At 39.8% G+C, this 17,068-nt stretch overlaps 1 protein-coding gene across 2 annotated transcripts; it reads right to left on the bottom strand.

Moving 5' to 3' along the window:
* Positions 1 to 4,575: 4,575 nt before the first annotated feature.
* STEAP4 (STEAP4 metalloreductase) lies at positions 4,576 to 11,645 on the bottom strand. Of its 2 annotated transcripts, none has more exons than XM_029234390.1 (4): positions 10,562 to 11,645; positions 9,383 to 9,910; positions 7,973 to 8,137; positions 4,576 to 6,222 (listed from the first exon to the last, which is right to left on the bottom strand). In XM_029234390.1, exons 1-4 carry the CDS (start codon positions 11,012 to 11,014, stop codon positions 5,959 to 5,961), a joined length of 1,410 nt encoding a protein of 469 aa, XP_029090223.1. In that variant the 5' UTR covers positions 11,015 to 11,645; the 3' UTR covers positions 4,576 to 5,958. The 2 variants fall into 2 exon arrangements, with proteins under 2 accessions (XP_029090223.1, XP_029090224.1); XM_029234391.1 differs by lacking the exon at positions 4,576 to 6,222 and adding an exon at positions 7,701 to 7,756.
* Positions 11,646 to 17,068: the final 5,423 nt, after the last annotated feature.

Genomic DNA, 17,068 nt, shown 5'->3' with positions numbered 1-17,068 from the left:
TCATATGTTGACGAGCCTTCCCCCCCACCCCCCGCTGTGAACTGTTCAGACTGGCTGCACAGTTTTCTGTTGGATTGTGTAGCTGTTGTTAGTACTGAACGCTCATCCTCTTGGCATTCACCCCTACGAGCTGAAAGCTGCTTCTGTGAACACCTGTGACACTTTGCCTGCAGGATTTTTCCCCGGCCATGGTGGCATGTACAGTGAGCATATGGGAAAACTCAAAAGAACCAGAAAGTTAGGGTCCTAGCAGCTTCTCTCATCCAGTAACAAACGGGAATTTGGTATATAAAACCCGCATCTTCCTTTCCCCTTGATGGGGATAAAAGGTATATATGACGCTGTTTCCCAGAGTTTCCCAGTGGAGTGGCTCCCACAATGGTAACTGGCTTGAAAACCCACACTTTATTCCTCCCTCGCTCTGTCTACTTCCCTACTCCATTCCCAGTACTTAATGATTTCATTTGCAGAATAAACTACACATTTGCTTTAGGATCCTTGCCTCAGAGTTGGCTTCTGGTGGAACCCAAGTCAAGCCAGGTTGTGAGGCCCATCTTTGAGTGCGACTCAAAATGTGGGCTGCAGATGGTTTGTGACCTGTTTGTCACCTGTCTGATAAATTCAAAAATTGAGCTTAAAAGTTTAGAAACTTCTACAGCAATTTGATGTTGCTATGATATTTAAGTGTGGTGATTTTATGTTTTACACACACACACACACACACACACACACACGTCTATGATGAATTGGAAAAAACAAAAACACTCCACAGCTGGAGAAGGCACAACTTTAAATGATGGCACTAAGACCAGTGGATGGAAGAACAATTAGGACAATTTTGGTTAGATATGAGAGAATTTTCTAATTGCCCACAGTACCTAAAAATGGAAAGATTTCCTGTTGGTGGCAGTCAACACTTGGGAAAAGTTAAGCCCACTTGTTTGGCTGGGCTGGTGAGACTGTAAAGAATCCTTGAGTTTGAGGGCAGATCTTTCGTTTTAACAGATTTTACTGCTCTGCCTTTATGAAACTTGAACAGTAATTCACCTCTTTCTATGAAAGAAAAGATTGGTAAAAATGAAACCAATACATGGTTTGTATTCCTTAATACATGCTGACTCTCTAAAAATCATAAGGGTTTAATTTTAGTTGATCCTGTTCTGATTGTTTTTGATACATTGTGAGTTCCATTCCAACAGCCCTTCATATTTACAAAACTGAAAAACTGGCAACTTTAGGTAGTGGGACTGAATCTTTTTTTTTTTTAACACTAAGATTTCTCACCTAGTGTTAAAATACTAAGTGAAAAGTGTTATGAGATTTCCTGGTGCATCACTGGATCTCAAGAACAAATAAGTCCTCTCAGTACACAATGCACTAAGGTGAAACCAGAGAGAAAGAAAACATTTGCCTTGCAGCTTCTGAAGAGCTGTACTCTCCTTGGCTACTCCTCTGAACCCTCAGGTCAGGGGTTTTTGCCTGCCTCTACCTGAACAGAGGTCTCTCTGCTGATTAAGAAAGCTTGTGGCCAGATTGGAATAGGAAGGCTAAAGTGGCACTTAGGGCTGAGCTCAGTGCTGAAACCAAGGGATCACATGTCGCTGCAACCTTAAAGGGCATCCTAAAATCAACAGTAGGCAAGTGTGGAGTGCCGAAGATAGGGCAATCAGGAATATTTAAAGCTTCCTTTAAAAAGTTTCAGAAAAACGTTGCCAGTGGTTCAGTCCACTCAGCCTAATATATGGATCCAAAGGGACGTTTTGGAGGACAGCGCGAGGGTCCTCCATTGTGTTGTGGTGTCGAAAGGCAATGGCCCTGGACTCAGATGGCCCCGATTCAAATCCCACGTCTGCCTCTTACTAGGCCTCTTACTCAGATGGGCTCAGTTCAAATCCCATGTCTGCCTCTCAATGTTTTTAAGGCTCAGTTTCTTCTGAAAAGTGGGGATAATGAGAGTATTTTAGAGAATTGTTATGAGTAGTAAATAAGATAGTGCATGTCAAGTGTTTATTGTTTGCTCCTAGTATCACACAACCAACGTCATTAAAAGCCTTCCAAGATTCCCTCCTAGCAGGAAACAGATAGAACCTTATGTACGCGGAAGGGGTCAGCTGTGTTTGGATGGTCAAATTGGTTTGATGGCTTGGGGAGGGAGAGATACTGGGACGGATGAAAGGAGGAGATCGGCTGGGCCAGGGCATGGGTGCACGGTCCTACTCGTCCACGCCCCCCTTTCCCCAGCCCTTGCTTTCCCTGCACCCTTGATCCCCCTCCTCCCTCAGCGGGATCTTCTTGCTTCCTTTTATCTGAGAGGTCAGGGCTTCGCCTTCAGCTTCAGAAAGGTAATGAAGAGAAGAGTGACTTATTCTCTCCTCCTGAATTCTACTGAACGAATCTTTGGAAGAGTAGAGGGATTTTCTACATCATTATCTTAACTTACTGTAGAAAAGTGAAGGAGGATCATATAAGGAGAGTTTTGGTATGTGTGTATCAAACGGGTGGTGGTGTGGGTGATGGTGGTGTTGATGGAGAATGGACATTGAGAGCTGTTTGTGCAGCACCTTGACTGCCATTCCACCTTGATCTGGGGAGGAGGTCCAGAACCTTGTGAGCTCCTAGTGGTCAAATTCATTATATTTACATTCATCGTTATCATGGCTCTTCTGTGATCCCTGAACAATAAATGCACAAAGAGCTGTTGAACGCAATTCCTAACTGAAGTAGCTTTCGAATAGGGACTTTGTTCTCTCTGCTTCTAGCTTACTGCAGGTTGCCGGCCCTCTCTTTATTTATCTGTTTTTATTTTGTTTTCAAAAGAATGATAACACCCATCAGGGCTGCAGCTGTTCAGTTGTCCAGGGCATTTCATGTCAGGTCCCACAGGTTGAAATCCAACTTGAAATCAGTCTACCCATTAAGGCATTTGCCCTGTCCGGGTGGCATCCATGTGGAGGGAGGAAGGAAAGCCTTGTTTTTCTTCCACAAAAGTCCAGTGTGGGATAGTCTACCCCTACCCCTGTTTGGCCCTCTGATGCTTTCCCTTCTCTGAGGGTAAAACTGAAACATGCAGGATGTTGAAATGCATCACCCTGCTGGGTGCAAGCTTGTGTCACATGAAGCTGCAAATCCATTAATGTGCTTTTCAACCCCTGTACTGCCTCTCCTTTTCCTTATCTCTGAAAGGAACTATTTTTAGTTCCAGATGCTGGAGCTACTGTGATTCAAAACCTTTCAGTCACTTTCTTTGGAATGCTGATGAGTCAAAACCAGAATGATTACAAAACTAGAAAGATTTTACAGAAGCAGTCATCCCTTAATATGGGGAAAACATACAAAAATAAAAAGTATATGATATCATAAAAATTTTTCTAGAATACAGGAAACATACCAGCAGTAAGGAAGTTTAGTCTCACTTTTTAATGTAGAATAGTTTGGAACAGTTAAAAGGAATATAGTTCACCCAACACACCTATTTCTATCTGTTTCAAACTCATTCTTTCCACCTTAAGTAAACTGGGGGAGTCAGCTGTGTTAGGATGGGCACATTGGTTTGATGGTTTGGGAAGGGAGGGATATTGGGAGGGGCGAAAGGAGGGAGTTGGCTTCTCTGGTCAGCTGGTGGGGCTTGGAGCCCTTGTGGATGAGGCTGAGGGTCATGCCCAGCAATGTGCTGTGACACCAAAACACCAGGGGCGCTCTGTAACGTCTGGCTTCCTGGATGCCTTTTGTGAAGTACCCAGGTAGAGCATTTTTACTAGGTTATAAAAGTAGAATCCTTTTTACTCTAGGTAAGCTTTTTTTTTTTTTTTAACCTAAGAATGGCATTTTCTGTTTTTAGTAATGAACCATGTAGCCAGTAAAAACTTTACTCTCTTACCCAAAAAGGAGCATGGTTAATCCCAAAGGCTTTTTTTAGATCAGCCTGGATAGTACTTAACCTTTAATCAACCAATTCTGTAGCCAAAAAGCAGCTGCCAACCCTAGAATACTTGGCTGTTTTGCATAAAATAGCGGGATGAGTAGTGACAATTTCCCTGTCTTTCTCACTGATGCTCTTGGGTCAGCACCACACACCACAGCTCTGCTCAAAGTCGCAAGCTTTTTTGTATCCTTGCTTGGGTGGATCAAGAATAACGTAATGGAGTATATATTCTGTGTATCTTCTCATTAACACAAATTGAAATAAGAAACAAAATCTGGTAGGGTGTAATGAAACCAACACCCTCATTCAGTGCCAATGGTATTGACTTTAGAAATAATTTGGCAATATGTATCCAATGCTATTAAAAGTTCTTTACTTTTTAATCCCAATTCTTTGCAAGTATTCTGAGGAAGTAATTTAAAATATGGAAAAATTGTACGTGCCAAGATACCCTATGAAATGTTTTAGTAAAAAATGGGTATAACCTAAATGTTGAATTAGGGCAGTGGTTAAATAAATGCATATTTGATGTAATATTATGCAGCCACTGATTCAATACATATACCACGTAAGTAAGCAGACAAAGCCACGATATATTAAGTGAAAAAGGAAGGGTACAAAATTGAATATACAGTATAGGTAGAACGATTTTCAAAAAGTTTTATAGAAAAATATCCTGGATTGTGGGTGATGTTTTAATATATTTTAATCATTTTGTATAAGGTCATATAGAATATATGATAATAAAAGTAAAAAGTAAAAGAAATGGCCTTTGTGGAGCAGGCAGAAAAATGTCAAACCTGAAGCCTTTTGGATATTTCAGTGTGTGGGAAGGTCACACATAAGGCTCCTCTCAGCTCCATGTGTGAGCCAGAAAGGCTAATCCTGCTGAAGGTCGTCTTGGAAATGACCTCATCAGCACACAAAAGCAGAGAGAACCATCCTGCCTTCCAGCAAGGATCTGAGAAACAACCAAGTCTCCTATTACAACTACTGCTCACACCTCTCTCCCCTAAGACACCATAATTCTCTCTCATTTATGTATCGGTCCAACTTACACGTTCATTATTCATTTAATTTCACTGCTTAAATTGACAACAAACTATGACAAGCTACAGAAGCTACTTTTTTATACTAGAAATGCATTTCATAGATGATTAATGTTGAACAAGATTTGGAATATATTATTTACAAAGCATACCACAAAACCTAAACAATACCAAACCTGATATAGTGCAACTTTACAAAATTTATTTAAATTTTGGTTTATTTGAACTTTTTGCACAAGGGCTTTTATCAGCTCTTCTTTGCTTATTGTACATTGAGAAAATCTAAGTGGGTATCCCTCATTTTTAACTCAATCTTTCCTATACCTATTCCTTTGTAGAGGAAGGATCTATATCTTATGATATAGATTTTTATATATCCAACCCATGATTACTTACAATCAATTGTGATATTTTTATTGTTTTATAAAATAATTCCCCACACTACACATCCATATTGGTAACAAAATCAAAGAGCACACGCAACTACGGAATTCACCATGGCAATATTTATGATAACCTGCACTGCCGAAAACCAAACTAAAAATCTCATTCCTTTTACTTCCTCGGCCCTCTTCTTCAGACATATCCAATAAAGCCTTTATCAGTGGCCACGATCTTACTGTTTTCTCTTTCACTCCTCTCTGCCCTTGAACCAGAGAAGGAAAGTGCATGGACTTCCCCTAGATTTTTCAAGACATTAGGTCATGCATGCCGCCCACAACAAAGAAGCTTACTAGTGTGAAACCACAAAGCGAATCGTGACCTCAGCACCCCCAACTCCAGCAAAAGGAGAGGCAGGGGCCAACACCGATTCAACACCAGCCTGAGATCAAACGGTGTCCATTTCTCAAAGTCAGGCATGATTTCTTTCTCTGTTCACAAGCTTCAGCCCGTGGTGGGAGAAAAACGCTTTCTTCACTGCACCCATTATTATTCTCTAAACATACAACACCATAGTTAAAAAGTCCAGGTGAATTGAACTTTGCTTTAAATATCTGTTTTTCCATTCAATGCTGATTCTGAGAATTTCGGGTTCCTTTCCCAGCCCTCACGGATCCGTGTAAGGGTCTTGTCTATACATGGCAGGATGAGGATGAACTTGATCACCAGCACCGTGCAAGGGATGATCAGTGCTATCACGTAGGCTGAAGGAAGATACCAGACAAGGCTTGAAGGACTGAGGAATCTCTTTCCGCCGTATACCAAGGTGTGGGCTGTGCACAAGATCAGGGTCAAATAACCCAGTTTGGACTATAAGCAAGAAACAAAAACATATACATTAACACTGTTTACACTGTAGGCCAATGAAGGGTATTTGTCAAAGCCACAAGCTTTTGAAACCTGTAATATTTAGAACACTGCTAAGTCCTGAAAAAGCATTAACTCTCCTTCAGGATGATCAGTATATCATTTTAAAAAAGACTGTGCTGGGCTTCCCTGGTGGCGCAGTAGTTAAGAATCTGCCTGCCAATGCAGGGGACATGGGTTCTAGCCCTGGTCTGGGAAGATCCCGCATGCCGTGGAGCAACTAAGCCTGAGTGCCACAACTACTGAGCCTGCACTCTATAGAGCCTGTGAGCCACAACTACTGAGCCCATGTGCCACAGCTACTGAAGCCCACGCTCCTAGAGCCCGTGCTCCCCAACAAGAGAAGCCACCGCAATGAGAAGCCCGCGCACCACAACGAAGAGTAGCTCCCGCTCGCCGCAACTAGAGAAAGCCCGCACGCAGCAATGAAGACCAAAAAGAAAGAAGAAAAAAACGCAGCCAAATACATAAATAAAAAGACTGTGCTTGCAAATGACATGGTGGTTTCATCTTAACCTAACTGGTAAAGATTAGGTTAGGAAAGATTCCCAGGAGTAAATTCTTTTGCATTAGAATAAATAATGTACCTTCTTCTTCAATGGTAAAACTCTTTTCTGAATCACCTTTTCTGGAGGCCAGAGATGAGTAAGATACAGTACGTCCTCAAGAAGCACCACATTAGTATATGTTGCTGACTAAGAGCAGATGCTAGCTACATTCTGTCGCAATAAAGAGCAATTAGCAAACTTTACTTTTGGTTGGTTGTTTGTTTTGGCCTAAATACAAAGCTCAATGTTTATTTCTGTCTTAATGTCTTGAATAAAGGTGTAAACATGAGAAAATGTTGACTGCATTTGGTCCCTGGGAGAAACTGCAAGACTTCTGAAATTCAAATTGCTCTATAAAGTTCAAAGCTGATTTCAGTTACTAATAGTCTGTTCTGTTATGCTGGTTCACAAGGAGCATGCATCAGAATTACCCAGAGGGCTTGTGAAAACAAACTGCTGGGCCATACCTCCAGAGTTTCTGATTCATTTAGGTCTGGGTGGGGCCCGGGGATTTGCATCTAACATGATCCCAGGTGATGCTTGTGATGCTGCCGCTGCTGGTCCAGGTACCACACTTTGAAGACCTGGTCTATAAGATTAGTTACCAGCTGCTTTTAATGAGGTATCTGGTGGTTGATGTGTGGAAAAACCGGTTTTCCCTCTTACAGACCAGTGTTGAATCTGGTATGATGACAGTCTAGCGTATCTTGCTTTGAAGGTTTTAAAGATTATTTCATTATATGCCTTTTCATATCAATAAGTCCATATTCTAAAGTTGGTTTTCAGAAGTAGAAATTTTGTGTTTGGGTTTCTCTCCACCTTGCACCTAGTACATCTCCACACACAGAATTTAATAGTAGTTGGTGCTTTTCACTCCATACTCTTAGCTGTGGCTCTGCGAGTGGTCAGGAATCTTGGCAAGGGATGCCCTGCGAGGAAATTCAACCATTATGGAATCTGCCTTTTGGTACCAGAGTTTAGCATTTTCTAATTTGAACTTGTTTCAGTTGCTATTTTTATGAGATTGCTAGGGAAGTGATGGAGTTAAATGAAAATTTATGCAGGGTATGAGAGAAAAATGAGAATATTTGTAAAGCCAGAATCATTTTGCACTGTAAAGTAGATTAAATCGTGAAGTCTTTTACCTGGACAAATCGGAACTCTCTCCAGTTGACCATGTTGCTAACTGATGGCAAGGAAGTGATTCCCAGGAGTACAAACAGGAAAAATCCAAGCATTCCCATAGCGATATATGAATCGCTGAGCCAGGCAGTAGAGGTACTAAATGGACGTTCTTTCTTGGCTATTGCCTAAGAAAAGTTATAAGCAATTTTTTTACAAACTGCCCAAACTTTTAAGGGGATGAAAAATACCTCTGCATGGTTTCTTTGCTCAAAGAAAATTGTATAACATTTCTTAACAATCACTGAAAATAATTACACTTAGAAAAATACACTTAGATATTATATTTTTTGATAGAAAAAGTAATTGGTTCTATTGGGACTTTATTATGATAGTTGACTCCAGGAGTTGTATAGAGAGTTTTAATTGACCCTATAAATCCTAAAACAAAATAAACATTTACTTAAACCTTCTTTACCATATGGCTTCTTGTTCCCCAAGCAAAAATCGATGTTCTCAAATGATTACATCAGGATTCTGTTTTCCTGCTTTACATGCTGATTATTCACACACATGAAGTTTGAGTTCTTTCACGTTTTTTTATGTTGTAATATAGCATCAAGTCTGTTGCATCACATCTTGAGAGAAATCTGGCCCCTGTAACATGACTCTTACCCAAGGACATCCCATGTATTTGTTAGGGAAATAATGTAGAGAAATCCACAGGCCCAGCACTTTGAGACTGCGGTAAGATTGATCAGAATCAATTATTTCCAAACGAGAACTGATGTATAGAACTTCCTCTGGGACTGCTTTAAGACTCCCTGAGCTGATTCTCTCTGAATATTTTGACTGTGCAGAATATAGTATTTGACATTTGCTCAGAATTGTTTAGTTTTCTAGTTATTCAGGACAGCATCCCACAAGTCAAACATTAATGGAGTTATAAACACCCTTTTGTGAATTTGTTTACATTCCTATGACACATGTTTGGGCAGCCCCCTCATGTATAAGATGGTTGGTTTTGACTTCCAAAAGGAAGTAGCATGCATAAAGATAGAAACGTGAAAACACCTTGGCTTCCATTTATTGAAGTAACTCAAGTAGGTTCATTAAGTTTTCCTGAGCCTCCAAATCTGTTAGTTTGTCAGTATCTCAGTGAGTCCTGGGAATACAGATATGGACCCAAGTGGACCTGGGAATCTACCTTTCATTCTCAATAGGTGTATGAGATTTCAACCAGATTCAGTAAAAAACAAAACAAAACAAAACAACAAACCCCTGAAAACAAACATGAGGTGTCTAGTTATAGCTACTTTAAAAAATAAAGATGCTTAGAAGAGTGATTTTCTATAACTGTGAAGTGGAATATGGTGTAGCAGGATTGCTCTTTGATTTAAAGAATAGGAGAATACAAATGAGTAGAGATTTACCTGGGCAATGGTTCTGTTGGTCCATGTCCATCGTACATAATAACGAATAGGGATCACAAGTGTGTAGAGGACATGAAGGAAGGCAAATCCCAGTGCTATCAAGCCAAGCTGCTTTCTGCACAGCATCCAATGGTCAAGCCAGTCTGGGAATCGGCGGTATTTTGTACCTCGGTACAGCTGCAGGATGGCCGCAATAACGCCAGGGAGGTAAACCAAGGCCAGCAGTGTAAGTGCTGCTATTGGAAAGACACGATTTGGAATAGAAATAGCCAGGTGGAATGTCCTATCTTTTTTTTCATAAACATAAGGGTAGATTACTTCTCTTATTACACAGTAGAAAAAGAAGAATACACACAGAACAGCAGACAAATAGAAGGGGAACTTCCACATTGGAAATAGTTGCAGTGGGTAGTTTTCAATTTCATTGGCTGCCATGAGAGATCCTTTATCCAATGGAGTAAGTCCAAGACTACGAACAATATCCATTACTCTTTGCTTGGCTTTGCTGTCATTTCCGCAGACAAACACCTGGGTTAAAATAATTCATTTTGTATTTATTCTTTCTTTAGTAATTATTTTGAAAGTCTGTATAGGCACTGTGCAAGACAATGCCATATGGTAGTTAACTGCTTTTCAAACAAGGCTGTAGAAAGGACATATTTAACAAGATGATGGTTTAGACTTGCACATGTGTGTTGGATAGTTAAGTACCAGGGTTTTAAGTTGAGAGTGGCTGTAAGCATATCACACTGATAAGATAAGACTTGGTTCTCCACAATGCAAACAGTTTGATCTCTCTTCCGTATTCTTGGGTGCCGTATCACTTATGGATTGCTTTTAATCTCGGTGAATAAATGGAACCCATTTCATACAAGGTAATGGGAATAGAAGGGATACCCATCAACAATTTAGCAGTGTTATTTTCTAGTACTGACAAGAGGGCTCCAGAGACTGACACCATTGAGTTCCATCAAGCTAAAAGCTGAGGGTACAGACAGTGCTAAATAAATCACTACAATTGGTTACCCTACTTGGCCAAGCCCAAGAAAGTTACTCATGGCACATATTAGCAGAATGAAGTGTTTTCTTTTGGAATTATGTTTTGGAATCTTTGACATAAGCACATATTAAAACATTCACTTTTTAAAGATGGAGTGTAAATTTATCATTTAATCTTACCTGCCGACTTGCATCCAGTGCCCTTGACTGGAGAGCCCAGGCTGAGATGGTGTTAAATGCTTTTACCACGTGGGCTCCCGGCACCAACTGAGCAAGGTACTCTGCATTCGATTGCGGATACTGCTTGATTTTCAGGTTGTTGCTGACGTCGACCAGTATTTTCCCATTGAGAACCTCAGTTAATTCTGTGAGAAAATCGTAATGTTCCCTGTGGATTGCCATGATTATAATGTCAGATTTCTGGGCCGCTTCTGAGTAGCTCAGGACCTCTGCACCGTTGGGCAGCAGACTGGACATCTGGGGGTTTCGACTTCCAAAAACAATAGAATAACCACATTGGAGCATTTCAAGTCCCAGTGATTTTCCAAAATCTCCAGTTCCAAAAATACATACAGTCTCTTGCTCCTCTGAAGAATTCATAGTGAGAAGAAGTACATCTGTAGTTTTCTCCATAACTGAAAGCTAATAATGCAAACACCCAACAAAATATGAATGTTCTGGGAAAAATTAATGAGAATTATATCCAGGAAACAGTGATTGACTGATGTTGTTTGAATCTTTTACTGAGTTATCTCAAGCATGTTCCCTACAAAATTTGGAAGGAGTAAAAACTGTCTCATATATTCTATGTATTTTTTTTGAATTTTATTTTAATTTTTTTTATGTAGCACGCTCTTATCTATTTTATACAAATTAGTGTATATATGTCTCATATGGCTTATTAACAAAATCTTCTATTGGATAGAGAAATGCAGTAAAAACCCAAGATGCTTACTGGTTGCTGTCTTAAACTATGGACATGTATCACAATGATACTGCATTTATTGAACACTTAACAGTTCCTAAAGTTCTCAAGAGCAAAATCTGACAATGCAGTAATAAGGAAATTACAGGCCAATTCATTTATGTTTAGTGATACAAAAATCCCAGATTAACCAACAGAATCTGGCAGCCTGTTAAGAGACAGTGCACATTGATCACATGGGATTATTCTAGGAATGTAAAGATTAGTTCTGTAAATTCAATATTAGAAAATCTTAATAGAACTCACCATATTAGAAGATTAAGGAGAAAAATGTGGCCATGTTTATGTATGCTAAAAGATCAAGAACCTATATGTCTTCAGAAATTTATACAACATTGTAAATTAAATATACTTCAATAAAAAAAACTTAAAAAATGATATTTATTCTTGATTCATATTTAAAAAGGAACAAATAGATATTTCCTTAACATACAAAGTATCTATTTAAATAGCCAAAGTATCTATCTAAATAGCCAGTTGGAAGAAAAAGTTTAATCTATACCTCACACTCCCCCCCAAGGTAAATTTAAAATATATTAAAGATTTAAATATTTTTTTTAAATGGAACTATAATAGAACTAGAAGAGGCCATGGAGAATTATTTTATAACCTTAGACGGGAAAGGCCCTTTTCCTATATCACAAATCCTTGAAATCGTTAAAGAATAAAGGGACAAATGTGATTACATAAAAATAAATAACACCTGCAAAGCAAAAAATCATGATAAGTGAAGTCACAAGATAATCAAACTGGAAAAAAAAAATATTTTTTTTTTTTGCGGTACGCGGGCCTCTCACTGTTGTGGCCTCTCCCGTTGCGGAGCACAGGCTCCGGACGCACAGACTCAGCGGCCATGGCTCACGGGCTTAGCCGCTCCGCGGCATGTGGGATCTTCCCGGACCGGGGAACGAACCCGTGTCCCCTGCATCGGCAGGCGGACTCTCAACCACTGCGACACCAGGGAAGCCCTGGAAAACTATTTTAAACTCATACAAACCAATAAAAAATTTGCCCACTAGACAATAGGGCAAAAGAATATGAGCTGCTAGTTCATCCTAGGGAAATATGACTTTTCAATATAGTAAAAGATTTCTTAATCTTACCCAAAGTAAAAGAAATGCAGGATAAAACTAAACTGAGATACTGTTATAAACCATGTGATTGTGTTGCTTTTTAAGGTTTTGAAATTTAAAGATCTTGAAGTTTTCATGATCTAATAAAATAATCTAGGATACTCTCTCCACTTTCAAAGAATATTATTTCTTCCTTCGGTACTGGATTTTTCTCAAAAAATTTTCTCTTCCCAATATTTAGCATTTAGTTTAAACTTTTAGTTAATCTTTTTTTTGGTGTGTGTGTGTGTGTGTGTGTGTGTGTGTGTGTGTGTGTGTAGTCTCTTGTGTTCAGTGATGCAACCTCAGTGCTAAAAAAGAGCACTGCCTGTGATGGACCAGGCACTTCTTGGTAAATATTTGTGGGATCATATTAGAAGGGTGGAATGTCGGAGCTGGAAGCAGCGGTTTCCTCTGTGTGCCAGGCACAGCATGAGGTGCATGATGAGGAGGAAGCTGAGTGAGTACAGACTGAGCACTGGGAGTTAGGGAGGAGTAAGGTGAAGCAGAGAAGTGGGGGAAGGTGTTGTAAGGACATTGCTTCTTCCACCCAAATGGGTTTAAAGTAAAACTTCGTGAATTTGATGTGGAGTTTCAAACCAGACCTAATCACTCTCCCATTCCAGCATGGTGAATTTCATGCAGATTGTAGAGCATATGAAGATTGCACCTTTTCAATAGGATTTCAGAATTTGCCCTTTCCATTTTAGCCCATGGAAAACACCTGTTTTTTGTTTGATTTTCTTCAAGTATAGTTAATTTCCAATGTTGTGTTAGTTTGGGGGTAAGCAAAGTGATTCAGTTATACATATATATATGTATATATATATTCTTTTTCAGATTCTTTTCCATTATAGGTTATTACAAGAGATTGAATATGGTTCCCTGTGCTATACAGTTGGTCCTTATTGTTTACCTTTGTTATATATAGTGGTGTGTATATGGTTTTTTTTTATAAATTTATTTTATCTATTTATTTTTGGCTGTGTTGGGTCTTCATTGCTGTGCGCGGGCTTTCTCTAGTTGCGGTGAGCGGGGGCTACTCTGTTGCGGTGCGCGGGCTTCTCATTGTGGTGGCTTCTCCTGTTGCAGAGCACGGGCTCTAGGCGTGTGAGCTCAGTAGCTGTGGCTCACAGACTCTAGAGCGCAGGCTCAGTAGTTGTGGCTCACGGGCTTAGTTGCTCCGCGGCATGTGGGATCTTCCTAGACCAGGGCTCGACCCCATGTCCCCTGCACTGGCAGGTGGATTCTCCACCAGTGTGCCACCAGGGAAGCCCAGTGGTGTGTATATGTTAATTCCAAACCACTGCGCCACCAGGGAAGCCCAGTGGTGTGTATATGTTAATTCCAAACTCCTAATTTGTCTCCCCCGCCCCTGCTATCCCCTCCCCTGACATATTATCATATTATCATTTGGATTACCTTAATCATTGCAGCGAGAGAGTCCAGACTTCATTTTGACCACGTGGCCCCCACATTCATCTATTCTAACCTGTCATAAAATTTTTTTTAAAAAATGAAGATGTTAACTACACTACACTAGTATTTTTTGCTCCACTTACTGGCCACGTGACCTTGGGTAAGTTAAACTATTTGTGTTTCAGTTTCATGAACTTTAAAATGAGAGATCTGTAGTACCTACTCTAGAGGCATTGTGAGGATCAGATGAATTAATGTATCTTAGAACAATTCCTGAGACTGAGTAAGTACTCAATAAGCTGTCTATTATTAGGAGAGTATTTAATATGCTATAATTAATTAATCAGTCTATTAATGATCAGATTAATGTAGTCTTTATATAAATTCTATAAATTAAGGGTTAATTATGCTTCTATAACTGTGATTATTGGAATATATAAAATTTACCTGAAATAGTATTCAATAATTCTTGAGAAGCTTCTGCTTTCCCCACTTCTTTCTCATAAATAAAACCTTATATAAAGCGGCTTCAGAGCATATGAATTTATCAAAACACAGATGTAAAAACAGCTCAAGTGTGAATTTCTCTCATTTGTAATTCTTTCACATTTTACTTTAATATTTCTCCCTTAAAATGCAGCTTGGCAATCCAATATAACACACTTGGGCTGTTATCCCAAGCATTAAAATTTATTTTCCCTCTTAAATCTTCAGAGACAAACTGAAGATACAAAAACAGTAAGGAGATATTAAAATATCACTGGTGGAGTCAATAGAAAGAAATACAGTTATTCCATTGGGCAGTTAGTTACTCCGTATCAAGTTATAGAAGTTATAGGGTTGATAATTGTGTCACACACATCTTGAGTTCCCCTTCAAATCCTCCTGGTTCTATTTCCAGTCCTTGGGCAATAACTGGGCTCTGCTGTGTTTCCACTGCCTAACAGAGGCTCACTTTGGGGCTCTAGATCTTTTAGCTCTCGATCCTTGTCCTGGGCTTCTCTGATACCTGTGCCTGTTTGGCACTCAGACATGTACAGCCCATTGCCCCATCATTAGACAACGGGGTACAGGACTCCATGGATAAGTGCTTCCCCTTTCATCTTCTGGAACACAGTTCTGACACATTTCATAAGGCTCCTATGAAAGTCCCAGAAGAATAGAGTACCACTCATCTGTAACAGTGGCCGATTTAATGGGCTTTTGTCTTTGCCATGTTCCCTGGCTTAAGCCCCTTGCCTCTCACTCCTGTTCCCTGGAATCACTTCCGTAATAAACTATCTGCACACAAGCCTTTGTTACAGGCTCTGCTTGCAAATCAACCCAGGATAATACACTATTTTGATTATTATTATCTTTTTATGGTAGAAGAAAAATGATCAGACCTCAGGTTACAACTGGGATGATGAAATAACATGTAAAAAATTAAAAAGTTAGCTAATTCTTTGGAAGAATTTGATTCAGCACTCTTGGAAAAAATATCCTAAAAACAGATGTTCATGAAAATGAGATGTATGCACACTCTAAACCACAAGGGAGATCTCACTGAGGGTGTATTTTACAGTAAGTACTAGGTAAAGAAGGAAGTTACAATCATTTCAGACTATTTGTAACTCAAAATAACTCCCATGTATAAACATGGATTTATGGAGGTAGTAAGGTTTCTTGTTCAAAGACTTGTAAAAAAACTTTCCTAGTCCTCTTTTATTCATAGATGTAGGATGGAAGGAATAAAGAAAATAAGAAAGGTGGTAAACAGGAAGCGGAGTTATTAAGGTAAAGTTGGGGTAAGATGGTTATGGCATAGTGGTCTCCTCTCCTTCCTTCAGCGCTTTCCAAACCTCAGTTATGTAACAGAAATCAAAACAAGACTACCCCCTGGTTTGGAAAATCTCCAGGTTTTGCCTCCTGTGGAAGCATCTCCCAGAGAGGGAGGCCAAGACAGGCAAAGCGACCCCGCAAGAGTGTTTATATAGATTAGAGATTGATGGCAACCAATGATGCAGATGCAAAGGTGACAGAGACAACTGTGAGGGCCATGGTAGCAGCCACCAAGAAGCGTAAGCGTGAGTGTGTGTGTGTGTATGTGTGTGCGCGCGCATGTGCCTATGTGATGAAGTGGTACTGGTGTGGGTCATGTAGAGTCTCGCCCATCAGGTCCCCCTGTCTGCAGATCCCACCCCGGGTTCTGGGAACCTAAGGCAGCATTCCGCTGGATGTTCCCAGCTAGGTATCCCTTGAGGATGTTAGGGCCAGTCTGGTTTGTGCTTTTACTTCTCTCATCTCCCAGAGGTCAGAGGGCAGAGAGGCCCAGTTCTAGCTTTAGAGGATTCTAGAATATGAAAAACATGGAAATGTCCTAATGGAATACAAACATTTCACATTTTAAATGCTTGTATTTAACAAGCAAAGAAACCTTTTTATTTAAAATAATTACAGATTCACAGTAAGTTTAAAGCTAGTACAAGAGGTCCTTGTTCATCCTTTATCATTTCCTCCAGCGTTTACATTTTATATAGCTAGAGTACAATATCAAAACTGGGAAACTGATATCAGGACATTGGGTGTGTATAATTCTCTGTCATTTTATCCCTTGTGTGGGTTCAGGTACCCACTACTGCAATCAGGATGCAGAACTATTCCGTCACTACCCCTTTATAGTCATACTTATCCCCCTCTCTGACTCCAGCCCCAACCCCTGGAAGTCATTAATCTGTTCTCTGCTCTGTAATTTTATCATTTTGAGAATGTTATATAATGAAATCACACAAAATGCAACCTTTTCATATTGGCTTTTTTTTCACTTAGCATAATGCCCTTGAGATCCATCCAAGTTGGCGCATATGTAAATAGTTCATGTAAATAGTTCGTTCCTTTTTAGTGTTGAGTCCATGGTATGGACTTCTTCATTTGCTAGTTTGCTACCTGAATGTCCTGTTTGGAAATGTTGCAACAGCGTTACAAAATCTGCATGTTTTAAGTGTTTATACTTAACAAGTCAATGCTATCAAATGCTCAGGCACCACCTCCTGAGATTCTGAATCAATTGTTCTGAGGTAGGGCCCAGACATCTGTATTTTTAAAAAACCAGACCAAACAGATCAGTTCTAAAGAGCATCCAGAGCTGAGAACCACTGGAAATGGGAAAAGATAAGGGTATCTTTTTTGGAA

Source organism: Monodon monoceros, unplaced genomic scaffold (genome assembly GCF_005190385.1).
Source record: "Monodon monoceros isolate NGI ecotype Baffin Bay Population unplaced genomic scaffold, NGI_Narwhal_1 Super_Scaffold_2, whole genome shotgun sequence".
Classification (NCBI taxonomy): Eukaryota; Metazoa; Chordata; class Mammalia; order Artiodactyla; family Monodontidae; genus Monodon; species Monodon monoceros.
This window is presented reverse-complemented; position numbering and strand designations above follow the sequence as displayed.

What these genes read in the sequence shown, in the direction of transcription:
- STEAP4 (XM_029234390.1), bottom strand. Translation starts at nt 11,014, where the DNA reads ATGGAGAAAACTACAGATGTACTTCTTCTCACTATGAATTCTTCAGAG. An exon ending in CCAACAGAACCATTGCCCAG is followed by an intron (nt 8,138 to 9,382) that starts GTAAATCTCTAC and finishes AACTTTTCTTAG; the next exon opens with GCAATAGCCAAGAAAGAACG. An exon ending in GAGAGTTCCGATTTGTCCAG is followed by an intron (nt 6,223 to 7,972) that starts GTAAAAGACTTC and finishes TCTTGCTTATAG; the next exon opens with TCCAAACTGGGTTATTTGAC.